Source organism: Podarcis pityusensis (genome assembly GCF_964106645.2).
Source record: "Podarcis pityusensis genome assembly, chromosome: 14".
NCBI lineage: Eukaryota > Metazoa > Chordata > Lepidosauria > Squamata > Lacertidae > Podarcis > Podarcis pityusensis.
Window position 1 is genome coordinate 33033712 of NC_138039.1, and position 27547 is coordinate 33061258.

Genomic DNA, 27547 nt, shown 5'->3' on the forward strand with positions numbered 1-27547 from the left:
CTTCTTAATGGCTGGTGGTCTGTGACTTGATAGGTGCTGTGATCTTTTCAAGGCAGCAATGGGCTCACAAACCTCACCTAACAATGCAGCCCCCTTGCAACTGAGGTCATGTAATCCTTGCCTCCAATGAGCTGCATTTTAAAGGGAATTCTGGGAAAGCGGCTCCTCTGAGCCACTTTACAAAGGTCTCCGTCTTTTCCTCACATCTGTTCATGCCTAAAAGGCTAAAGCGAAGGGGGGCGGTTTGTCAGTAATTGCCTTTGTGCTGTGAGTTGGGATGCCTCCATTCAATTAGCATATATATTCTCACGGCTATGAATGTAATTAAAAATGACTGTTAATCAGTGCTGGTAGCTAACACTTGCTGCTTTAAAATAAACTAATGAACAAACATGAATAAATAACAGAGCAAATTTCCCATTCACTCCTCATTGAAATAATTCCAGAAGTAGCACATTTGAAAATCTTTCCAGAGATCACAGGTCTGAAGCTTTTGGTATGAAATACACTCATCCTTCTCCCCCTTTGGAAAAACTAGTCTTAGATATTCCCATAGGGAATTTCCTAAAACAGAATAGAGGGGATTTTTATTTTTAAGGGTCTGTTACACAGGAATATTGTAATGAGTCGCTGCTTTCTCTTGTCACACATTCTTCTTCTTGCACAAGCCTCTTCATAGTTAATCTAAGCAGGAGTGGCGAAAATTGTAGGAAGTCAGCCATATGCAGCTGCTAGAAAGGCTAGAAACAATGGGCAGATGTCAAGGTTGAGACTATTGGATCAAATCAGATTAACATTCTTAGTTAAAGTAATTTTTTTACATTCAACCCATTCACCCTTGAAATTAAAGGAAAGTGTGTCCTATATCACATACAGGCTGGCTCATGCATGCATAAAGTACAACATGTCTGTGCAAAGAAGTTACCTCACAGATCAAACACAGGCACAACTTCATTACAGTGGTACCTCGGCTTAAGTACTTAATTCATTCTGGAGGTCCGTTCTTAACCTGAAACTGTTCTTAACCTGAAGCACCACTTTAGCTAATGGGGCCTCCTGCTGCTGCCGCGCTGCCGGAGCACGATTTCTGTTCTCATCCTGAAGCAAAGTTCTTAACCCGAGTTACTATTTCTGGGTTAGCGGAATCTGTAACCTGAAGCGTATGTAACCTGAAGCGTATGTAAGCCGAGGTATACTTTTAACTAATACATGCATGGTTTTTCCGGGGGACGGGACCATTTTTCTAGCTCTTACAGCAGTGCAACAAAGCTGGAAAATGTACATGCCATACTCTGGTGAAAGTACAAAACGGGGACCAAGCTGGACTTATAAGTTTATCCAGGACTTCTACCTTCTGTGGAGTGCAACATGGGAGCAAGGAAGAGACTCTGCTGAGTATCAATGCCCATTATCACATGTGCCAACTACCCTGCCCCCAGCACCTGTGAGAATGGCCAAAGACCATCTTGGATGTGAGTCCAGGAAGACTTGCTCACTAGCTTACAGGCCTTTTCCTACCTGGCCTGGGAGGGTGCGGCTCTGATTGATTCCAGCGGGACAGGGGGGGTTGTTGCTGTTACTGATATTTTGTATCTTTCTTTTAGATGATGATTATTTTTTTTAAAATACTTTTTATTAACAGGCCAATCACATCACATTATCCAAATCACATTAGTTCCAAATTATACAGCCAAATTTTAAATTTTGTTGGGGGTACCCATACATCAAGCTCGAAACGAGTCCAAACATCACTTATATTGCTGCTTTAATTAAACAGTTCTATCCAGTTCAATCCAGATAGTCCTTTATTACTTTCTTCAGCTTCTTGTTGTTATCATATATTCCTTTCTTTGCGATCTCTGATAATCTTCACAAGCAGATTAGAGACAGGCTTCCTCTGTGTGGGTTTTGTACTCTCCAAAGATCATATCGCTCAGGGACAGCCGCTATTCCACGCTTCCATAAAAAATTAATCTTCGGTCTGTCCTTTAATTTTCTCAGGCTTGCCAAGTATATCAGGAGGCTCTGTCAGGCCAAGATCACATTCCAACCATCCTTCTCATTCCAATGGTCCTGATTCTCCTCCCCCTGTCCTTCTTTCTCAGGCAAGCCTGTCTTGGCGAGACGCCATTTTTAACTGCGTCATAAAATTTTCCTCCGTTCTCATTGTTTACCACTCATCTCTTTAGCTATAAGCCACCCCCACACAGTTCTTAAATTCCTGCTTGTGGTTAGTAAAACGCAACGATCTTATTTCTTTCTGGGGTGGAGGGTTATTAATATCACATAATGCAAAGAAAAGAAAGGTTTCTTCCTCCACCCCCCCTTCATTCCAAACATACAGTCTCTTAATGGTGGTTCATCAGATGATTTACTTATCCATCCGTCACTCCGGTCACAGAGATCCATTAGTCAGCAGTCTTATCTCCCGAGCGTTGCTTGATGTATGTGCTTTAGCTTCATTCCAATCATATATTTCCAATTATAATTCCGAGCTAAAGCAAGCCAGCACGCGCTGATTGGAACCGGCGTCAGGAAGAGCTGACCTCATCGAGGGCTCGTGCCAAGTGTCCGGCACCCCCATCTCTCGAATCCGGGGGTGCATTGTGGACACTGCTGGCAAGGCAGCCCCCCCATCTCCTTGAGGGGGTAGAAAGACTGCATACTTCCCATAGCAGCCTCTTAATTACCTCGTATGGGTCAGAGAGATGTTATTGTCGGCCATCTTCCAATGTGCCACCTGGTGGCCCCCCATGATGATGATGATGATTGATTTGTATACCACTCTCATCCAAAGGTTACAGGGCGGTTCATAACATAACAAAATGAAAACGTAAAATACACAATAAAACTAAAACAAACCTACAACCACCACCCCCTCCCACAAACACATTTAAAAGGCCATAGCATGATATATGTGGAAATTGTTTAATTTGGCAGTTTACGTTTTGATGTTTTATTTATTGTTTATGACTACGTTTGTTACGTTTGTAATTATGTAAACACAATTTCATGTTGTAAGCCACCTTGAGCATGGTTTTAACTATGGAAAGGTGCATACAAATAAAATGATCTGTTTATATGTATGCCTCTGGGGAGAGGGCCTTTGCACACAAATCTGTATGTGTGAAGGCTTCCATGCAACCTGGAACTCTGCACAGTTGTAGTTCCATGTTGTGTGGAAGCCTTTGCATGTACTGCTGTACGCAAAAATCCCCCCTTGCAGACATCCATGCTGTATGCACAAATGCCACTGGGTCGTGCTAGTCGGAATGAACCTGAACCCTGCTCTTGTTGCTGTACATGCAAACGATAATGTCTGAATAGGACTCTTGTGGTCCAGAAGCTGGACTTTAGTGCTCTACCTGCCTCATCCTCCCTATGGAGAACTACATCCCCCCCCCAAACAACTACATGGATACACTATGCAAATAAACAACATGCACAGTATTTGCTTAACTTATGTCAGTTAACCCAGTCAAATAACTTAGCCTTTCTTTGTGCAGAATTTGGAACTGGTTAGCGCAGCGCACACACAAGTCTAGCTACTGCCCTGAGGCTCTGACCAGAACTCCTGTTAAAAATTGATGGGAGCCTTCCCAGTGATTACGATGCAGAAGAACATTCTTCCCAATGAAAACTCACAAACAGTTACATAAGCCCTTCTTCTTTGTCCCATTAAAGCTGTATTTTCCCCCTTAGGGTCATTGCAGATTTCCATCCAATGCCACAAGGCCATTTTCCCACCCCAATAAAAGTTTTATGGTGAGCTGTGTTGAAACATCTACTTTTTGGGCCAACGTGCCAAGAAAAACGTGAAGCATTGCTGAAGCTTCCTGAAGGACAAAAGAGCTGCAGCTCCACCTACGATGCATCCTGCTGTTGATGCAAGAGCCAAGTATGATGCAAGTTGGAAGTCGCCTTTCCAATGCAGAGACACCTCCCCCCCCCCCAGGTTTTTGTTGTTGTTTTTTAACTCACTCTTCAGTCCTCAGTGGACTTGAATGTTAGGAATTTTTATTGGTGTTTCATACTGAAGCTGCAACACTGGAAGAAGGCCAGTTGCTAAACTGATTCAATATGTTAAAAGTGTTTCGGCTCTGAAATGCCTAGCCCGGCAAATCTTCAGGCACCCATGCGTGAGAAAAGAAGCAATGAAGGAGGGGCCCTGGTGAAGAAGAAGAAGAAGAAGAAGAAGAAGAAGAAGAAGAGGAGTTTGGATTTGATATCCCGCTTTATCACTACCCGAAGGAGTCTCAAAGCGTCTAACATTCTCCTTTCCCTTCCTCCCCCACAACAAACACTCTGTGAGGTGAGTGGGGCTGAGAGACTTCAGAGAAATGTGACTAGCCCAAGGTCACCCAGCAGTTGCATGTGGAGGAGCGGAGACGCGAACCACTACACCACAGAAGCTGGAGTTTGAATTGGGGGTTGTCTCTGGTGCTAATTCTACTCAGAGTAGACTCGCTTAAATTAATGGACATAACTAATGTAGGTCCATTAATTTTAAAGAGTCAATTATGAATAGAACTAGCACTGGATACAACCCTTGGAATCTCACAGGAGGAGGCTGAGGGGCTCCTTTCCAGGACTGTGCCTGCTTAGCATCCTCAGGCATAAAAGTAAAATGGGACATGCAACAGTGTCCCCTGTGATTGACAGACATATAAGGCCTCTGGATTGCCTAGGCCTAATTTTCATTACTACCAGCCTGGTTTTCTATCCTTGCCTGGTCAGGAAAGCAGAGCTTCCAACTAGGGATGTCAGAGAATTCTGACAAAAACAGAAGTTGCTGATCTTTCCTTATTTGCCCCATGTCCAGAATGGAAATCAATCTAGTGAATACAATGCTTTCAGTCTGTAAACGTTACATAAGTGATTACATCCCCCCATTTGTATTTCATTTCCTCTGCACTGAAATGGAACTGGGTAACAACAACATAATTTTACGGAAAATTCTATTTGCTGTGTTGAAGTGAGACACAGCGGCCAGTTCAATAGGCTTCTCTGTGTGGAATGGCAGGGTGGCGGCCATCTTGCCCTTCACCTCAGGAAGAAAAATGTATTGGGTTGCCTCTGCTGCCAACATAATATGATGCCTACAGACAGGTGTTTTGACACATAGTAAGAGTAAAGAAACTCAACCCCACTCTAATGAATTAATCTCTCTCCGTTGTCTACAAGCATGCAAAATGGATATTTTATTCATCAGGAGAGTGCTTCCTCAGCAGGTGCCAGCTTCCAAACTCTGTTGTAATCCAACAAACGTTATGCGCAAGTCCATTTGCTAGCAACAAAATCCTCCAGCTCAAGAAGTCTAACACCAAAAGGGTATGAAATTTCAGCTGTGTCCATGTCCCAACTGCTTTTGCCTGCCCATCAATGGTATTTCTACTTCCTTTTGAAGTGAGAAAAGCTGCATTCCAGTTGACAGCCCCTCATAGTTCCCAGCTCTCCATTATTACTCGTATCGGAGCAGCTGGGAAAGATAATTCAAAATCCTAGAGCCGTGTGGCTTGGCTGCTCCATAAACTATTTTAGAAGTGCATTGTGCAGTCTTCTCTGCCTTCTCCACAGGGAGAAGGTGACAGAAGAAATTGTAGGTGATGGCTTGGTATCAAAGCAACTCCAAAAAAAGACATATAAGATGAATCCAAAAGTGAAATTGGCAAGCAGTGGTGGGTTGCCTGTTTGCCTATAAAACCCAGAGCTAATAACATCAAGTTATTGTATAATAACATAAGAGAATGAATAAGCCACTTGAAAAGACATACCTTTGTTTCGGAAAATATTTGTCAGAACGTATTGATATTAAGTTGAATTATAGCGTAAGGCGAGGGAAGCTGACATATCTTGAACAGACACATTTTGAGGGCATTAAGTTGTAAATGGATGGGATCTTGCATATCTTCTAAGTCAGGGGTCAGCAAACTTTTTCAGCAGGGGTCCGATCCACTGTCACTCAGACCTTGTGGGGGGCCGGACTATATTTTGGGGGGAAATAATGAACAAATTCCTATGCCCCACAAAAAGCCCAGAGAAGCATTTTAAATAAAAGCACACATTCTACTCATGTAAAAACACCAGGCAGGCCCCACAAATAACCCAGAGATGCATTTTAAATAAAAGGACACATTCTACTCATGTAAAAACACGCTGATTCCTGGACCACCCGCGGGCTGGATTTAGAAGGCGATTGGGCCAGATCTGGCCCCTGGGCCTTAGTTTGCCTACCCATGTTCTAAGTGATGCCATTATGTTGGAGTTTGGTATCAGAGCGCAGAAATATATTGTCTGGTAAGACTGGTGGTTGAAAGAATAAAGAAACTTAATATTTATTACTTCTGAAAAACAAAGCCATCGTGAGTGCAAGCTCAAATATGGCCATCATGGAGTCATGAGGTTATAACAAAAAGAAGTCTAACACTAACTGACTTGGAGGAGAAGCAGGAAGGAAGTAAAAGCCCAAGGAAAGACAATTTACATGTACTCAAGAAGGAATCACCAAGAGAAGAATAGATTGCTTCTCTGTCCATTGCCAGTCCCCCCTCTTTCAGGTAACCTATTGCAAACATTGTTGCTTTACTCCCAATATATCATAGGTATGTGTAATGAGTATGGGTTGCTCGTGCGTAAGTTGCCGCCTCTCCTGGCTATGTTGCCTTGTTAAACCTTTCTGTCTGGACAGCCCTTCACTTCGTGGCTGCCTCAGTCGCTAGCAGAATCCGTCAGTGAGCGTTTCTTAAACCTTTTCCAACATAAAAGTTGTTTGACACCAAGTCTCCTCCTACTCTCCCTGCGCGGAAGCCTTCTGCGCAGGGAGGGTGTGGGTAGCGGAGGACCCGTGCTCTCCCCGCTGGTGGCCGGTGAAGAGTCCTGGAGCCCTCTCGCCGATTCCCCCATCTGCCCCCCTTCATCCCTGGTGTTGCGCTGATTTGCTTCCCCATCTGCTGAGCTGCCTCTCTCCCTGCTGGGCCCTTCTCCAGCATCATTAGAGAGCCTTCCCTCCGCCTCTAGCTCCGATGTCAGTTCCCTGACAGTATGTTTTTCAGTAAGTCCTGCATGTACTTCATATGGTTGAGATCTTCTGCACAAAACTGCTTTGGCAAGCAAAAAACAAAACAAAACCAAAAACAATGAAGGGTAAAAAAGCAAAAGCAGGAGAATAAACTAAAAGCTACTTTAGGTGTAGGGTTTGGCTACCCCTAGCTGGATTTTTGAACTATCTCCCCTCAAACATCAGGCCAACGCCGTATCACCAACTGCTTCTAAAAGGGCCTTTAATTCCAAAAGCAATTTGCCAGGTGGCAAGTGGGGTCACTTTGAAAAAAAAGCAAACACAAGTCCAAAGCGTCCACAGAGTTACCTCCACAGTTCTGTGGACCCCCAACCACTGTCCATATCCTCTCTTCTGCCTGCCAACACAAATAACAATTTGCCATAGAAGGCAATAATGAAGGGTGTGCCCAAATAGTGGATCTGAAGGTCAGATGTCCTCCAGGCATCCCCAGAACAAATGTAGCTGCTTGTTAATTCTGGGATTGTATCAATGCCAGGAACACATATCCCCTTTCAGATTTGTTGTTTGGACACACCCTTCCCTATTGGCTTCTATGGCAAATGGGGGCTACTATTAGTGATCAGAAGATAGCTAATGAATAATGGTTGGAGGATGTGTAGATGTCTGCATTACATCCTAATAGTCAAGCAATCTACCTTCTTTTCTTTTCACCACGATTTGCAGCAACTGTTGCCCTCTAGCACCTTATCCAGTTGCAGGTGGGAAGTGAATCTGGTGACTTCTGTATTCTGTGGGGAACAAGTTTCCCCAATTCTACCCCCTTCCTCTAAGCTTTTCCTGAAGTATGTGTCCAACATTCCCAGCAAAATGTCCCAGTGCCAGAAAAACAGCATTGTTTATAAGCATCTTGCAGAGTTTTACTTCAACATACTGGAATTGTGTGGAAAATGCGAGGAGTGCTGAGACATTTCGAGAAACCTAGCCAAAATAATCTTAGTTTAATCAACAGCACTGCAGCTCAGCTGTCTACCCCCACTTGGGCTCATTCTGCTGAGTAAGCCAAAGACACACGGAATAGCTAGGCTATAATGAGCTGGCAAAGCTTACAGATGTTTTGTGCCAGGATGGTTCTGGTTCAATCCATCATGGCCTTTGTTGGCAGTAATCTCCTTTGCCCAATGACGCAAACCCAAGTAGAGCAGGAATGCTTTCCGTGCAACTGTTTGCAGAGTGTGCATACTGCAGATGCAAGACAAGTTAGCATGTGCAATAGGTAAAGATGCATGCCTTGTTTCTCAAGGAAAGCAAATCTTACATATATATGTGTGGATGTTTAATTGAAGCACCGTGGCTTCTGTAGTCCCAGCGGTTTAGCAGGTTTTCCTGGTTCTAAGGCCAACAGCTGAAGAGCATGCTTAGATTGCATGAAAGAAAGGGATTATTTGCTCATTACATTGCCCTGCAGTTTCCCCTAGTTGTTCTATGATTAGGCAGGCACACACAAAAGACACAGAGGTGGCTAAAGGGAAATATGGGTAGCTGGGATTTACTGCATGAGACTGGAAAGTGGGTGGTGAAGTGTGGAGTTAGTGCAGCCTGTGATTTCACACAAGATTCATGATCCAGGCAATTTTAGCATTGGCCTCCCCCATTTGCCACAAAGATCTAAACCTCAATGGCCTGAAGCCAACAAAAGAGAAAGACTGGGCTATATTCAATGGGGGAAATGAAAACAAATGAGAGGGAAGGCCATGGCTCAGTGGAAGAGCATCTGCTTTGCATGCAGAAGGTCCCAGGTTCAATCCCCGGCATCTCCAGGAAGGGCTAGGAGGGAACTCTGTCTGAAACCCTGAAAAACTGCAGATAGTCATTGTAGATAGTACTGTGATACAAGGTATGACTGTATTCCCAAAGTCAGAATGCATCCTGGGTCTTAACTAGGGTGGCCAGCTGAGAAAGAGGACTGACTCAGTATAAGGCAATTTCCTTTGTTCCAATTGATGGGATTCACCTAACCAGCCTTGTCAGCGGAGACCCTGTGCAAGGAATCCCACTTGTGCAACTGGATTTTCTCCTCTCTCCTCTCCTGCACCCACACAATTGGTTTGGGGGCAGCACTTGGTGAACCCCCCCCCCAGAACAACACAGAAGGGGGGCGGGTTAATTTCATCTGGCAAGCTGAAATGCTTGTGCAGACAGAACGATTAGCAAAGTATGATGTTGTGAAATGCATTCTAAATAAATAATTAGAAAATAAATCAACAGATGGCAATAAGAAGCACCCAAGTGGCAACCTTACATTAAACGCAACGCGGATGCCATCGTCAGAGTGATGATATCTGTGGAGTTTGCAAATGTCACCCTGAAATATGAAGCCACAGTGTAAAAAAGAATCATAGAATCATAGAGTTGGAGGAGACCACAAGGGCCATCGAGTCCAACCCTCTGCCAAGCAGGAAACACCATCAGAGCACTCCTGACATATGGTTGTCAAGCCTCTGCTTAAAGACCTCCAAAGAAGGAGACTCCACCACACTCCTTGGCAGCAAATTCCACTGTTGAACAGCTCTTACTGTCAGGAAGTTCTTCCTGATGTTTAGGTGGAATCTTCTTTCTTGTAGTTTGGATCCATTGCTCTGTGTCCGCTTCTCTGGAGCAGCAGAAAACAACCTTTCTCCCTCCTCTATATGACCTTTTATATATTTGAACATGGCTATCATATCACCCCTTAACCTCCTCTTCTCCAGGCTAAACATGCCCAGCTCCCTTAGCCGTTCCTCATAAGGCATCGTTTCCAGGCCTTTGACCATTTTGGTTGCCCTCCTCTGGACACGTTCCAGTTTGTCAGTGTCCTTCTTGAACTGTGGTGCCCAGAACTGGACACAGTACTCCAGGTGAGGTCTGACCAGAGCAGAATACAGTGGCACTATTACTTCCCTTGATCTAGATGCTATACTCCTATTGATGCAGCCCAGAATTGCATTGGCTTTTTTAGCTGCCGCGTCACACTGTTGGCTCATGTCAAGTTTGTGGTCAACCAAGACTCCTAGATCCTTTTCACATGTACTGCTCTCAAGCCAGGTGTCACCCATCTTGTATTTGTGCCTCTCATTTTCTTTGCCCAAGTGCAATACTTTACAAGAACCAAATGTTGTCTTTTTTAGTGTTGTCAAGCTGAGCACAGAGTATAAATGAACTCTGAAAATGTGTTTCCATTCTTCTATGGGTAAAATAATGAATAATTAAAAGGACAAAAAAATATGCTACCCTAGATGTGCAATGGAAATAGCAGAAAATCAAAGTAGCACATGGGCAGAGGTAGGGAACTCAAGAGGTTTCCCAGGCATGGGTAATAAATAATAATAATAATAAAATAATAATAATAATAATAATAATAATAATAATAATAATAATATATTTATACCCCGCTCATCTGGCTGGGTATAGTGCAGTGGAAAGAAGTGAAGTGCAGTGGAAAGACCTCAAACTAACCTATCGTTTTAAGGGAATATACAGATGTCAAGAAATGGCAACTCCCAAAAAAAGAGTGTACTGGAGGAAGGGCGGCAGCAGGGCAGGGCAAGACAGGGGGAGACTTACCTCTGTTCCAAACTCTGTTCAACTCAGTCACGTGGCCTAACAACCCAGAGGAAGCTATACCGGCATAAGGGGTAGTGTAAGTCAAACTACTTTAAAGGCTTGTTTTCCTTCTGCCAGGCTCTAACACTGGCCTTGCTATCAAATGAAGTTTGGAGTAACAGTAAATAGCACTGGCATAATCTACCTGGATCTGTTCCTAGACAGAATCTGGAATAGAGGTAAATTGTACCGGCATGATTGGCCCTGGCGTAAGTTATGTTGGCTTCCTATAGTTTGGATTGCTCTGTTAGTTTGTTATTGCCACTTCAAATGCCTGTTCTTAGGAACCTCAACATATTCTGCCAGCAGAATTTCTGCAGTATGTGTCTCTGGAAATCATAGTTAAAAGGGGAGTTACTGCATATCATATTATCAATGCAGAATCATGTATCTCAGAAGGATATTCTAGTTTTTGTTTTTCATGCAATGACAGCCATCTGTAAGTGCAAACTAAAATCCATAACATACCTCTAGGGGAAACATGAGGGATTTTTTGTTTGTTTTAAAACAAACATCCCTAAGTCGTCGTCATGACATTCCAGAAATCCTCTCTCTGGCCTGCTTCATTATTTGGCTTAATGTCTGCAACGTAGCCTGTGCAACGCTGAGTGAAGCCAGCAACCAGCAAACCTAAAGAAAAGAAATGGCCACCAGCCAGTTTGTTGTTTGTGGTGGCCAAGATACCGGAATCTCCCTCCCATTTATTCTGGGCTGTTCCAAGGGTCCCTTGTGAAATATTTCAATTTTTTAATATATACTACAGGCAAATCTCTGCACTTCACACATCTGGATAATTGCTTTTTTCGACTTCCTGCTTGGGGAATTGAGAAAACTCACTTGTGTGCCCACGTTCTATCATTTCCAGCTTGCACACACAGGTTGTGTGCAGCGGGATGTAATTTGGTGCAGGCCTCGTAACTGCTGGAGACAAGTCGCTCTCAGGCTTGTGGTTGTGTTCTGACATCTTTCTCTGCTCCTACAGACTTCTGCGTGACAAAGTCTTCCAGACACAAGCTCCCTAAGCTCTCATCTAAACCTTCAGTACAAAAAGATGTATCAGAAATGGCAAGCTAATGAAAGGGGTCCCAGCGGTCCCATCTCCTGGGAGTAAGAAATAATTACACAGCGATGAAAAGGGGGAGGGGAGAGAGATGGCAAATGAGATTGTCTGATTCAATATGCTCCAAAGGCAGTTGAACTAAGAATAAGGCTTGGAATGTGTGTTGCCTAAACCCAAGGTCCCTGCAGTGTTGCTGGAGGTGAGGGCTTGTGCTGTAGTGTGGAGATTATCAGGCAGGAGGCTCTGCTCTTTTGAGCAGGCATTGACAGAACGCTTGTCCTATGGCATTTAATACTAGGCCTAGCCAATCCAAAGGCTTCACGTTGCTGGCAACTGCAGGGACAGATGTTGCGTGTTTCTGTTCCCTGATTCTATGCCTGATGAGGACGGTCCATGTAGGAATGTCAGAAAATTCTGTTGGAAGCAGAAACAGGAATGGAAATTGCCGCAGTTCACATGTTTGTCTGAGGTCAGAAATGGAAATCGTGCAAGCAAAAACAAGCAGCATTTGCTATCATTTTTTTTTTTAAGTTCACAAACATTATGTAAATAATTATGTTTATTTTGGCCATAGCAGATAGCAAGATGAATAATGTAGGGTTTAGTGGAAGCTGGACTGTAGTGGGTGAGAAAGAGTACTGGTTGCAACAAACACAGGGCAGGATAGAAATCAAGATCTCCTTACATCCCTATCTGAGTGCAGTGACTGCAGTAATTTAGATACATTTCCTTACAATAAATACTGGGATAGGAGTTTAGAGATGGTTCCTGGTAAATGTGTGTGGGAGGGTGCACTCACAGTCTGGGGTGCTTAAATAGGTTAGTTTCTAACTTTAGAATGTCCTTTCCACAACCTTAGATCCCTAGATATTGTTGGACTACGACTTTCATTATCCCCAGCAAACATGGTCAATGTTTAGGGTTTGATGTGTTTATGGGCTCACTCCTTTTTATTGCAAATTCACAATGATCTGTGCTCATTATACTATTGGAGTGGTCATACACAGTCCCGCTTTCAATACCATTTGCATCCGCAAAAGTTTTTAGGCACTCACACTGTTGTTTCATTTCCACACAGTGCATATGCTGTAACATCCTGCCAAATTCCCATAACTTTCTATGCCACAAATGTTCTGGTCTATTTTTGTTCCGCTTGTGTTGCGCTATAGCCCTCTCCGGACAGCAAAAACATGTTAGCACAGGGGAAGCATCAAAGAGCAACCAATAAAGCAGAATAAATCAGCCATTAATCGCTATTACTGTGTCAATAACATCTTGCAGAATACACCCACAATAAAACAACAGTCTGGAGGGGCCCTTTGTCCATTATTCTGTCTAGACAAAGGAAAATAGTTTAAATCCATTTTCAAATGCATCTAAATAACACCATTATCTGGTGCTGCCTAACTAAAAAATCTGGATTTCCAAATCAATTAACCATAGCACCACTAAATGCAGGCTCCATGAACAGAAGCAATATACCAGTTTGTGGGGATAAGACAGCAAAGGATTGTATCTTCTCCAAACTCTGCTTTTCAGGAGCATCAAGTGGAAGAGTGTTGAAAGAATGGTGGACTATAAAGTACCGTATTTTTTGCTCTATAAGACTCACTTTTTCCCTCCTAAAAAGTAAGGAGAAATGTGTGTGCGTCTTATGGAGCGAATGCAGGCTGTGCAGCTATCCCAGAAGCCAGAACAGCAAGAGGGATTGCTGCTTTCACTGCACAGCGATCCCTCTTGCTGTTCTGGCTTCTGAGATTCAGAATATTTTTTTCCTTGTTTTCCTCCTCCAAAAACTAGGTGCGTCTTGTGGTCTGGTGCGTCTTATAGAGCGAAAAATACGGTATATTGGACCAAAATAATGCGGTTCTTTCTGACATGTTTCTGTGCCTGCCTCCATTCTGAAAACCATTGTCAATGGACTTCCTCTTTATCTTAACAACTAGTAATGTGGATGCTGGATTTTCACAAACTAGCTGGTTACGAGTGTTTTCATATGCTACTAAATATCACGTGTGCCCACTCGACTGCTTTAATTGCCAGAACTGGCACTGGTACAGGTGCCATATAATACCCGTTCTGCAATTGCAAGAACTTAACCATTTAGTGTAGTAGCAGCTGCACTTGGGAACTCCCTGCCTATTGAGATCAAGCAGACGCCTTCACTGTACTCTTTTTGGAGCCTGCTACCCAGATGCTTAAAAGCTGAGGTAATTTTAATCCAATTTAGTATTTTAACTTTTGTATGGTTGTTAATTTTCCCTCGATTTTATTGTTCTATCTTTCTGTAAACCGCTTTAAGGTTTTTTACAATCAAATAGTGTATAAATTTTATGAAATAAATAAATAAATGTGTGGCCTTCCAAAAATCCAACTTCCATAGGAGGCGAGTTTTTTTTTTAAGAACAGGGTTTTAAGAAAGAAAGCAATGTGAGAATCTATAGTTTCAATACACAAGGAGATGTTTCATGTATATACTAATCCACTCTCTAATGGATTCATTCATTAGAATAAACTCTGCCTGAAACTTTTTATAAAGCAGCTGTCTGTAGCAATGTTTTTGCAGTAAATCCAAGCAACACGAGTGGAGGATTTCAGAATCCGACACATCAATTAGTAAGCTCATTCACTTTTTCCACAGCGTAACAGCCGAGGTTGTTTGTGAGTGCCAAAACTGAAACTTTGATCTGAACAGACATCATTTGTTTTTCCTCCTGTCAAGCAGCAATACATCTTACCCTTTTAACCCACACCAGGAAGCTCTACCAAGAGATTTTGCTGAAAGCTACAAATATGGAAGATTAGGTATTTTTGCAACTTTTCATCAGACATAATACATGTGCTGAATTATGTTTCTCCATTGGAATGTCCGGGTATATATATATTATCTTATTTTTATCATTTATTTATTTAATTTCTATACTGCCCTTCATCCAAGGATCACAGGGCATTTTACTATATAAAAACAGAAAAACACATAACATTGTAACAAACAATAACCCCCCCCTTCACAGTTTAAGAGGCCATACATTGTTTAATTGGCCAAAGCCAATTGTAGAGGAACATTTTTTTGCCTGGCACCTAAAGATATGTAATGAAGGCACCAGGTACAAGAAGAACATAACAATACTACAGATATATGCATACTGTTATGAGTTGTAGGATGTGGGTGGGTCCATGTGCCTGAGTCCCCTTCTAATTCCTGGATCCAGCACAGTTTCATTTTCTGTAATAGCCAGGTTAGCTTCATGGTGAGGTAATGGCCCTCTAAGCACGGGCCATTAAAGTAACAAAGGAAGTGGCTCCGAGACAGATTTCAACTGGGTATGCTGATGTAGATCTTCACTCGCCCCTCCTTCTTTGGTGGGGAGGGGGCACACCATTTTGTGGTTTGCCTCAGGTGCCAAAATACCTGCCTCCAGGTAAAGTTACTACAATAACATATGGGACTGCATTGCAAGATGGTTTGCAAACTGCAGAATGCAGTGCAGAATGTAGTGGCCAGACTGATAATGGGCCCCAGCCAGTCTGGCCACGTGTGACCAATTCTGGACCAAGTGCGCTGGCTAATTATTCATTTCCAGGCCCAGTTCAAAGTGCTGGTTTTAACCTATAAAGCTATACACAACTCAGGACCCCAACACTTGGCTGACAAGTACCTACCCAGATCCCGAGACTAATGGATTGATTTTTTAAAAAAACAGCATCTGTCTAACTGGAAGTTATGAGAGTGGTGTTTCAGGTTTTTGTGGAATGGTGTGGTTTTAGTATAGTAAGCTTAATGGTTGTGTGTCCTTGCTATATTTTTATTTATATTTTGTATGTTTTAAACTGCCTGTACGCCATATTGAGAGTGTTTTGTAAACCATGTCTAAGAAATCTAAGAAATAATAATATTGATGATGGTGATGATAAATGTGGATTCTTCAGAAGCTGGAAAACTACTGAGCTAGTTTCTGCAAAATCTTTTTGACACAGAACAATGGTGTTCTCACCCTCCAACTCAAAGATTAGTGTGTTGTTAAGGCTGAGAATTGATATAACAGCCTGGTTCATATGGTTCAAATAAAAACAAGGCTTCCCATCGTTCACTTCTGTTGAAACCATTCCCAGTTTGGCTCGGCTGCCTTTCAGTGTCAACGGAAGGGGAACAGGACATTCGTTTTCATCTTGTCAAGTCTGGTAGGAGTTGAAATATTTCCTGTACCTGCCCCAAGTACTCCATCAAGAATTGAGAAGCCACATATTTCTTTTTTACAGTTACTGAACACTATCAGGCACAATAAGCCTCAAAAACATTATGATTATTATGAGTGGAGTTCATTTTTACATGAAGGCATGATGTTGAACCCCATACAAACTTCACCCACTCCTTTAAGTATTCAAAATATGTATTTGGGTAAAAGTTGCTTCTAAACTCAGCAAAGATTTTATTCTTCTTAAAGATTCACTTTAAAGCAAATATTTGTTATTAAAAAGTAATGCATCATCAGGACCATGCAAACAGTAACAATGTTTGCAGATCTGTGTCCAATGATTTCTTTTGAGGGTTTTTCCCTTCTTCCCCTTTCATTTTAGTTTTTGTGGTATGCAAGTGTATGAGTTTAAAATAGAATCATGGATTCTTTTTCTGACCTTTTGCAGAAGTTCGTAAAGTCATTCCTGGGACTTCTGAAGAAGGTTCGTGGGAAATGTAGCTGAAGGGACAATGTTGGAAGGAGAAATGCAAGAATCATCCGCTGTGTGACTTAAGGGGTTAATTCTGTTACTGGTCTGGCTGACAGAGGACTCTGATTGTCTGGAGGTTCTAGTCATTTGGAAGGGAGAAGATGGTTGAGATTTGGCAGGTGGCAGGAGGGAGGAGGTGGTTTACCTGAGTTTGTGTGGTTGAATATGTCTCCCTGCTCTCAGTTAGGCCTGCAAATAAGTTTCTCCTCATTATACCCTATTCTTGTTCAGTTTGTTATCAGGAAAGCTTCTTTTCTCTTGACTTCATCAACTTTATTCTAGTTGTTCTGCTAACAGACAGAAGAGGAATTCCCAACCTCAAAATCCATCTCTTCCTTAAAGCTGTTGGTTTAGCACAGATGTGGGGAACCTTTGGCCCTCCAGATGTTGCTTAACTATAACTCCCATTATCCCTGGCCATTGACCATGCTTGCTGGGGCTGCTGGGAGTTGTAGTTCAGCAACACCTGGAGGGCCAAAGGTTCAGCACCCCTAGCTTAGCACCTCAGCCTGCATTCCTAACCAAGGCTGTGATTCTGTGCACGCTTTCTCCTTTGATCCCAAAAGGACTTGCTTCTGGGTAAACATACATGCAATTAGATTCCATGTAGTTGCTCTTCATTCCTTTGCTCACCAAAAGTGTGCTGGACTCAATGTTCAGAGCCCCACCCCCAGAATGTTGTGCAGCACCATGCACAGACCCTCTCAATGCTCCAGAAAAGGTGGTACCTCTAGATCACCACCAGTCACTTGTAGGGATGGGATAGGTATCTGATGCCATCTGCTGCATCATCATAATCACAATCATCACCACCACCATCATTGTTATTTACCCACTCATCTCCAGCAGGTCCCAGATACAAAATTAAAAGCAGTTTAAAGAGATTACAATCACAGCAATAGAGGGGCCCTGAAAATAGAGGGGACACATTTCAGGTGTCAAAGGCCATGATAAGGCAAACGTATCTGACAAACATTTTCCGAAACCATTTTCCACCATCAAAGCCTGCTCAGATACAAGGAGAAATCTGACCTTACAGCTTCTGCATCAGCACAAGCTTCTGCAATTGCCCAATTGGCAACTATTTCTGTTTCCTTAGCGGTCATCCCTGAAGACAAAAAAATTAGTCTGCAGTCTCCTGGGGCATGTGCAGTGATGGTTTCATAAATAATATTGCATCTGCTTTGACATTCTGTGTTGCAATAATCCTTGCAAAGTATATAAAATAAATATCCTCCTTAAAAGCATTTTCTTTTTCTTTGGCAATCACTCGCAGCCAGGAAGATTGGTGATGCTGTGGTCTAAACCACTGAGCCTCTTGGGCTTGCAGATCAGAAGGTTGGCAGTTCAAATCCGCACAACGGGGTGAGCTCTCGTTGCTCTGTCCCAGCTCCTGCCAACCTAGCAGTTTGAAAGCACGCCGGTGCAAGTAGATAAATAGGTACTGCTGTGGCGGGAAGGTAAACAGCATTTCCGTGCGCTCTGGTTTCCATCACGGTGTTCCGTTGCACCAGAAGTGGTTTAGTCCTGCTAGCCACATGACCTGGAAAGCTGTCTGTGGACAAACGCCAGCTCCCTCGGCCTAAAAGCGAGATGAGCGCTGCAACCCCATAGTCGCCTTTGACTGGACTTAACTGTCCAGGGGTCCTTAACCTTTACCTAAAAGCATCTACTCCACTGATGTATAACTACTGAAATTCTTTATCCTTAAGCTCAACATACATAGTCATTTTTATCAGTGGAAAACCAATGTGAGTTGTTGTTTTTTTAATGGCTCAGTACATTCTATATCAAATAAATAAATAAATAGTTGTGTGCCCTGAGCCTGAACAAACCTATGCTTACGGGAAATTGGTAGGATACAGTGCAACAGCAATGCATTCTCTATAACCACAGTCTATCAGGCTTCAGGCAGCACTGCCAACTTTGAATACTGCAAATGACAGACAGCCATCAACCGTATCACAATGACCAACATGACTAAGACACAGCTGAATCATAAGTATGTATTTGCATTGTTTAATCTTTTTAAATTATTAAATGCAAATCTTCAAAACAAATAGCTAATTTACACCAGCAATTTTAGTTAGACCCATATGCTACTCAATGTTTTATGTTTCTGCATTTCAACAATTATTCACATTTGGATTTTTAAAAATGCATTTTTGATTTGCTATTATTTGCTGGGTCCAGAAGCCTTTTGGACAGTAGAGGAATGATTGAAGTTTGTAGGGGCAATCAATGCTGCCTTTGTATAAATATAAACTTCACCTATAATAAATGTTCTATCGATTGTCAGAGTGTACAGTAGCAATGTACAAAAGCATGCTTAAGAAACGTTGCTGTTCTTCTGCTGGTCTTACAGAAACTCTTTTGCCTTTTCTTAGAATTCCTTAAGGCAATTCATCTAAAGGTGGGAACTTTCAAAATGACCTCAAATATCAAATTGGTAAAATCCAGAGACCGCCTTGGGAAATGTTGAACTAATTTTACTAGTTTCACTGAAATATTTGGTTTTCTTTGGAAGTTCACTTACGCTTTGCTTAAGAAATACTCACTACCATCCAGTCACAACAAATATGAAATTTCACTAGGAATACTAGCTGCAACAACAGCAGCAGCAATCCATAACCTGTATGGACAACCCTAGTCACAACACCCTCAGACACTGTTGCAAATATAATGGTGACCTCTTACTTGTGTCCCAATTCATGAGCAATGGTAAATGCCAGGTTCAGCCCATTGTCTTCTGCAAGAACGCACTTCCTCTTCGCACTGCAGATGCCTCCAAGATAGGCAATTCCTGTAAAAGATAATGAAGGGTTCCATCAGTGCCAGCAAAAGCAGCTCATGCCTTTCATAAACACGTTGAAGCAGCTTGTCATAAGAAATAAAATTATGAGTCATTAAGGAATAATAGTGAGTAATTTGCTCACAGATCGCTCCAAGGCGGAGGTGCACCAGGATGGAAATTCAATGCCAAACAAGGAGGGGTATGACAGAGGTATTTAAAATCGTGAACAATCATCAAAATAGTAAGCAGAGAGAAGTTACTTTAAGACAGGTGGCTAAACTGTAGCTGGACTATAGTTGCCATCATCCCTGACTGTTGGCAATGAGGATGAGGCTGATGGAAGTTCAACATCGGGAGGGTCACAGGCTATCCGCTCCTGCTTTGAGGATGCTAGGACTTGGGATTTAATGAATCTGAATGGAAGCAGCTTCAAGGAAAACGAAAAGGAAGTACTTTCTTGGTGCAAGTATCAATAGCCTTTAACATTTATTGCCACGTGACACTGTAATGTTACTAGGTAAAGTGGCTTTTTCTTTTAAAATCAAGTTCATGAAGATGGATAAAAACTGTTGATACATAAGTCTATAATAGCTAGGAATGGAAGCCAAACGTTGAGATGTAGTCTAACTTTGTTTTTGTTTTTAAGTAAAATCAAAATTACAAACGAAACAAAACAAAAATCAAAGTTACAGAACACAGCAAGTCAGGCTAGTCGTAGAAAATTCGGGGCTTAGTTGGCTATTTATCTATAAGTGATAATAATTACAGGCTGATTCTGCCCTTGAGTCAAAAGAGACTAGACCTCTCACTAAATTTCAAGGATTTATTAAATCTGGGTCATCTAGGCAGAGAACTGGTATCTGTTATAAATTCATATAATCGTAGAGTTGGAAGGGACCACAAGGGTCATCTAAATACAACCCCCAACATGGGGTTTGAACCCACAATTATTAAGTCTCATTCAAATACCCCACAGGTTGTTGTGGTTGCAGTAACAGAGGAACATTTTCCCACTTCCAATGGGAATGCCCTCTGGCATCTAAATTTTGGACTGACTTTTTTAAAGAAATATTTTTAAAAATTAAATTTTCCATTCAGGCCTCCCCACAATTTGCTCTTTTGAATTTGTGGGATGATCAAACAGCAACTTTCTGATTTAAGGTACTTCTTATTTGGATGTTTGCTGCAGTGATAACTTATTTGGTCCAGTATATAACTTAAACTCCCGTTGTGGTTCAAGAAAATGTAGACTGGCTGCTGCAGTGAAAATAGCTAACAAATTACACATTTCTAAGGGTAAGGAAGATGCCATTTGGTGAGATTTCCCTTATGTGACATAATCTAGTCTCTGTGACATTATTGACTCTCTATTCATCTGGAAAATACAACTGTACTTTTATGTTTTGTAATATTGATTATGCTTTTTAAAAATAAAAAATAAAAATCTAACTTTGATTACTAGATGCTGCATAAAAGGTAAAAGGTAAAGGACCCCTAGATCACAAAGTCCAGTCAAAGGCGACTATGGGGTTGTGGCGCTCATCTAGCTTTCAGGCCAAGGGAACTGGCGTTTGTCCACAGACAGTTTTCTGGGGCATGTGGCCAGCATGACTAAACCGCTTCTGGCACAACGGAACACCATGACAGAAGCCAGAGCGCATGGAAATGCCGTTTACCTTCCCACCACAGCGGTACCTATTTATCTACTTGCACTGGCGTGCTTTTGAACTGCTAGATTGGCAGGAGTTGGGACAGAGCAATAGGAGCTCACTCCATCGCGGGGATTCGAACCACCGACCTTCCGATCGGCAAGCCCAAGTTGCTGCATAACCAGCACCAAAACATGCTCAGAGGCTGCAATTGCTGCAGGGTAGGATATGTGTAAATATTTTGCACAGCCAGCCCAAAAGCCTGTTCTGACATGTAGACTCATAATCAAATGGAACATAGGCCTGCAGTTGACATAGACTGTTAATATAATTGACAACTTAAGCCTAGTATTCTGTTGGCCAAAAGTGGTCAAATCAAATTTCTCATGGAAGTCCACAGACAGGGCACACTAGAGCAATCTACCCTCATGCCCAGCTCTATCACCTGCTAATAATACCTAGCATCTGGTGTTCAGAAGAGCATCAGCTGTCTCAAGATAAAATAGTTTTGGTATTGACTCTGTCATAGCAATCAATAAACTTCTATTCACATAGTGATCCAGTATATGATGGAAATAGTAACTTCCACTCCAATTTTCAAAAAGGAAGTATCCTTTATTCACTCTGCTTTCATTACCTCTCTGGGTACCTGCTTCCAAAAGGTTTCATAGGTGACCTTTTGCTGAAAGCACAACATTCAGAAAGATAGGTAAACACTTCAGGCATGTATGAACAAAACATGCACCCATCTAAAGTTGTTTTGTTTTTGTTTTGTTTTTTACTTTAATTAGGACCTTATTTAATTGTAAAGGGGGGAACTAAAGCCCACAATCCTTCAATAGCAGCTTTAATTATTTCAAGCTTAGTTTCCCCACCCCCAGCTAAGAGACAAGGGATCTATTTACTTGCAATAAATGTTTCTCCCACACAGAGGTGGCATGGGGTTCAGTTGCCTTTAATAGAGTGAGACAATGGATCCAGCTGCACTTTACAGGGGCCATTCTCATCCAGTTTGCTTATAAGGTTGTTGTTCTTTAATGCAATATAACATAATAACATAGAATTTATCTTATCAACCGCCCTGAAATCTTTTGATGAAGGGTGGTAAAATAAATAAAATAATAATAATAATAATAATAATAATAATAATAGAATAAATATATTCCCCCCCTTACCAGTGGCAACTTTCAAAGGCTCATGACTGTTCATACAAAATGTCTATTTTGTATATTTGGGTTGATGCTGTAAAATTAGTCTACACGTTCTTATTGCATGAAGAAGTAGGATCATTTTCAAGACCATGAGACGTGTGCCGAGGGAAACTTAATCATCATCTTTAAGGATGAAGGAGTAGCATTATATGTAACAGATAGGGCTTGCCGATCAGAAGGTCGGCAGTTCGAATCCCCGCGATGGGGTGAGCTCCCCTTGCTCGGTCCCTGCTCCTGCCAACCTAGCAGTTCGAAAGCACATCAAAGTGCAAGTAGATAAATAGGTACCGCTCCGGCGGGAAGGTAAACGGCGTTTCCGTGCGCTGCTCTGTTTCGCCAGAAGTGGCTTAGTCATGCTGGCCACATGACCCAGAAGCTGTACGTCGGCTCCCTCGGCCAATAAAGCAAGGTGAACACCGCAACCCCAGAGTCAGTCACGACTGGACCTAATGGTCAGGGGTCCCTTTACCTTTACCTTTAGCCCATAGAAGAGAAGACTGAGAGGTGATATGATAGCCATCTTCAAATATCTGAAGGGCTGTCACATAGAAAATAGAGCAAGCTCGTTTTCTGCTTCTCCAGAGTAGGACCTGAACCAATAGGTTCCAATTACAAGACTTAACATTAAGAAGAACTTTCTGACAGTCAGCAGCGAAGGAAGATGCTCGGGCGCCTGGGGCGGCGTGTCCAGGGGTGGGGCGTGCCACGGGGCCTCGGGAGTTTGCCTGCCTCCTCCTACTCAGCCGCCCTACAGCTGGGGGGGAGGAGCGGGCAGACTGTTTGGGCAGCGCTGAATCTGCGCACACCGAAGCCACTGCGTCTCTCCCAGGAGAGACGTGTGTCTCGGGCGCGCTGCAGGCCCCGCGGTGAGTGCCGCCTGGCATTTTGTCACCCCCCCCCCGTGGTGATACACAGGGCGGACTGCCCCTACCGCACACCCCTTCCTCTGCCACTGCTGACAGTAAGAGCTGTCCAACAGTAGAATGGACTACCTGAGAAAACAGTGGACTCTCCTTCAGTGGAGGTTTTTAGAGTGGATTATTTAGTTGTGATTCCTGCATTATAGGGGGTTGTGCTATTGTGTCCCTTCCAACTCTACAACTCTGTAGATTCTCTGATCATCCTTGTTCTTTTTTGGAGCAGTATCTTGGGGGAAAAGCAGACACAGAATTTTAGAGTAGCCCCAAAGGGCTTTTCACCTTTAGTGTGAGCCCAGCTACACAACGTGCTTAACACATGCCAGCATGCTTGGTGCCAAATCAAACCCCTTCTATAATGAGAGCCATATCCTATCAGAATGAAATAAGCCGACACGCAGCATAGAAACACCCCTTGTTTTAGCACAATTCAGCTTCAGAGTCTTTTGGACATGTTCTCAGTAAAGCACCAATTTTAAGCCCTTCTTAACTGGCATGTTAAAAGGGGGGCAGATAGTTTACCCTTTTTTGGAAGATGCAGTTGAGTAGAAAATCTTCTACCTTTTGCCAATAAACTAACACTTAATTAACAAGCCAAGTACAATGCTGGGGCCTCTATGTGGCAACTTTCCATCATGTTCTGCTGTTTTGCAGTTTTTGAAACCTTTGGTGGGAAAAGCTTGGCCATCATACTCTTATGTGCTAAAAGAAAATAAGTGAAAATTGCCAGCGATTAAGGGGGTGGTGTACAAGGAAAGCTGAAATTCAGTCTTACATGAGAATTATAGGCTTATATGGGTATCTGGTATAGTTAATTAATTTCATGATGAGGTGTTTGTTACAGCATCCAGAGGACAAAACTGAACATCAGGGCTTCTATATGGAAGAACACAATCAGCAAAATGACCCATAAATATTAAAATATACTTGCAATGTTAAAAAATATACTGTATATAATGAGACAACGGACAATAACACAAATAGGACAATGAATAATAAAAGTTAAATAAACTGGGTGCATGAATAAAAATACTATGGAACAACTGACCATAGGTCCATTTTTACCATTAAGTCTTTTAGAAATATGTCCCTATTAGCCCTAAGTCCTTGGAAAAGATTTTCTTAAGACTTGGGGGAGGGGGCAGTATGTTCAAATAATTCCTCTTGTGTGTCAGCAGGTGATAAGAAGTGTTTTAGCTGGGCAGCTTCCTTTCAGTTCAGAGGCTGTTCTCTGAGATGCAGACAAAAACCAGTAATTCACACTTTCACCTCAGGGAGATAGGAGTAAGGATTAAGTGGGAGGTGATGGGTCAAATCCAGGTACCATTCCCTCTAATGGCAAACTGGTTAGGCTACTACTTTGGAAACAAAACAGGACCACTTACAACATAATGCTGATTTCTGCTTTACCAGGGAAACTGGTACATGCCATTTTAAAATTACTCCCCTGGGGCAAAATGTCTCACACACAAAGGGGGGAAGTAAGGACTGTACACAAGTGTGTGCACAGTCATGCAGGTCAGTTAAACCACTTGTTCAATGAGAAAATATCCAGCAATGCAGAAGGGCTGTCCAAGACCAAAAATGCTCTCTGCCTGGGCAACACTACCAACACACAGGCTTTATTCTCTTCCTTGACCCTCGTGGCCCTTTTCAACTCTGCAGGTCTAGGATTCCTCTGGTATAGTAGTGGGGAAACACCTAGCACAAATCTCTGGTAAGATCCTCAGAGAATAAGGTGGAGAATAATTTAGTGGCCACTCAATTCAGAAAAAAGACACACCCAGGACTTGATAATGATTACCTGTACTTTACCCATCTCAGCAGAACCTGGAGAAGGGAGACCAGAAGACAGAAAAAGTTTTCCTGCAACTTTTTAAAACTGCAAGTCACACTTGTAGGTACAGTGGTACCTCAGGTTACATACGCTTCAGGTTACATACGCTTCAGGTTACAGACTCTGCTAACCCAGAAATATTACCTCGGGTTAAGAACTTTGCTTCAGGATGAGAACAGAAATCGCACGGTGGCGGCGCAGCAGCAGCAGGCCCCATTAGCTAAAGTGGTGCTTCAGGTTAAGAACAGTTTCAGGTTAAGAACGGACCTCCAGAAGGAATTAAGTTCTTAACCCGAGGTACCACTGTACTTTTAAACAAATGGGATGGGCTCCCAGGCCACAACTAGGTTTACAAGGCAATATCTACAGAAATACTTGACAACATTAATTTTCAATTTTTAAGATACCAGCTGGGACCTGGTGCTATTTAAAAAGGAAGAGAGAGAGAGAATATTAACATTATGTCTAGCTTGCCTCTTAAGAGTCCCATGTTTCGCAGTTTGGAGAGCTGTGGGCTTTTCAAGCTGAGGATGGCATTAAAAGGTCTTATGCCTTTTAAAGTCATGCTTATATGGAGTTGAATAAATGGCTCCAATTAATCAAGTCGTATATTTGGGCTGAACAACTGTGGTGTGTATATGTCTATACAGGCTTGGTTGGGAAATCTTTTTTTTGGAAAAAACACACACCAGATACCACATTTTAAATCAGCTTATGTGGAAGTGAATCAGCGGGAGAAGCCAAAGTTGGTGTTCCTTTGGTGTTTGATCAATTCCAAATTCAGCCACTGTTGTACAAGGTTTACTGTATGATATCCAGTCTATGTAACCGCACCAACTATTGCAATTTAGTTTAAGCTGGGGCTGGGGGTGTGGAGCGGGGGAGAGAGTCTTACTTGATTCAGTTCTTGTCTTACAGATGATACCTAAGCCAATTCACTCATTTCCAAAAACCAGCATGATTTAATGTTAAAAACAACCCCGACACAGGAGCATCAGATGCCCAGCCAAAGCAACATCAGCGCTATATTTTCAAGTATTGGCAGGGTTCCTTTAAAAATTACTCCCCGAGGGAAATTGCGTAATTGCAGCATGTAACTTCTGAGTTTGAGTTTGAACATATGATGCTATCTAGACTTGAACAGAAAAACTGCACGCAACTATTAAAAAATGGGTTTATCCCAGTTGTTACATGTAAACATTTTGCAGCTGCTGACTCTACTGCCAGCTAAAAAGGACTCTGCTTAGCACTGCAAGGAGCCCTTTACAATTTCGCAAAGCAACACAGCCAGCCCATGAGGACATTGCCTAATTGCAGAGGTGATACATCAAATGCTGGTGAATGTAAAGGCTAATGCTGTTCCCCAGAGGTAAGCAACCTAAGGCCCGTGGGCCGGATGTGGCCCAATCACCTTCCCAATCCGGCTCGCGGATGGTCCGGGAATCAGCATGTTTTTCCATGAGTAGAATGTGTCCTTTTATTTAAAATGCATCTCTGGGTTATTTGTGGGGCCTGCCTGGTGTTTTTACATGAGTAGAATGCGTGCCTTTATTTAAAACGCTTCTCTGGGTTATATGTGGGGCATAGGAATTTGTTCACCCCCCCCCCTAAAATATAGTCCAGCCCACCACATGGTCTGAGGGACGGTGGACCGGCCAGGCTGAAAAAGGTTGCTGACCCCTGCAATTCCCCCTCCATTAATCCTTTAATGATTATTTGCAGGAGCTCCTGTTGACAGCAAAGAAACGTGTAATCAGCGCTGTTAGCAAGTTAATTAATGAAAGATTAACTGCTGCTACTTTTAATTTGTCAAGGACAATTCTAATTCTTTGGGGGTGGGGTGAAAGACGCAAAATAGGTAAAGAAGCAATACCTTTAACTAGACCAGTATAGTCACAGATAAGCTTCCCTATCCAAGAACCTCAAAGAACTCCATGGGCCAGTTCACACTGTATTTTGCAAAAGAATCTCTGAGTTGACTGTCGCAGCTTTCAGTTGCGATTATTAATCATACAGAACTCAATTTCCGTCTTCTCTTGGTGCAGCTGACAGTATCTGCACCAGTATGGCAGTATCTGGTTTTTGTAGCAGCGGACAAGAACAAGGAAGTCACTGGATAGTCAATTTCACTGCAACTTCCTTGATTCCCCTCTGCTAATTCAGGAGGCTGCTATCTTGTTACAGAAAAATCTAGGTGCGAGGCTGCTCAGTCACCCAGCTCGTCCGGAATAAAGGAAGGAGTCCAGCCACCAACCGGAGCAAATAGGTGTAGACCAAATCTGCTGCTGAAAGTGTAGATGGTTAGGATAAATGGGCAGTCAGGGGCTCTGTATGGTTACTTTTTAGCTATCAGAGTTAAAATCTGCAACAGTCACCCAAAAGCTTCTGACCACATGTAAGCTCACCTATAGGCTTCTGTGTTAACTGGCTCTATGCTCTGGAATTTCAGAGAAGTGCCCTTTGGATCCATAAATTGAAACCTCTTCTCAGAAAGAAACCTCAGCAAGAACAAGGGGTTAACATCTGCTGACACAGATCAGTTTGTCCCAACTTTGGTTAGACAACAGGATGCCAAATTCTGGTTTGTATTATGATTTCACTTCCATGAAAGGAAACTGGTGTCCTTAGCAACAATTGTCTTTGTCACTATAGTTAATGAAAACCACACTGGAAACAAATAAAGCCTTTACC

General features: G+C 42.5%; 1 protein-coding gene across 3 annotated transcripts in view; it reads right to left on the reverse strand.

Moving 5' to 3' along the window:
- ADAMTS17 (ADAM metallopeptidase with thrombospondin type 1 motif 17) overlaps positions 1 to 27547 on the reverse strand; it is a 174729-nt gene that overhangs the window by 85188 nt on the left and 61994 nt on the right. For all 3 annotated transcript variants that reach the window (XR_013979206.1, XM_080980306.1, XM_080980307.1), the window contains exon 8: positions 19146 to 19251. Coding sequence is in view for 2 of the 3 variants with exons in the window: in XM_080980306.1 (XP_080836432.1) it covers positions 19146 to 19251 (106 nt within the window). In the remaining variant the exon portion in view is untranslated. The remainder of the gene's footprint in view (positions 1 to 19145; positions 19252 to 27547) is intronic.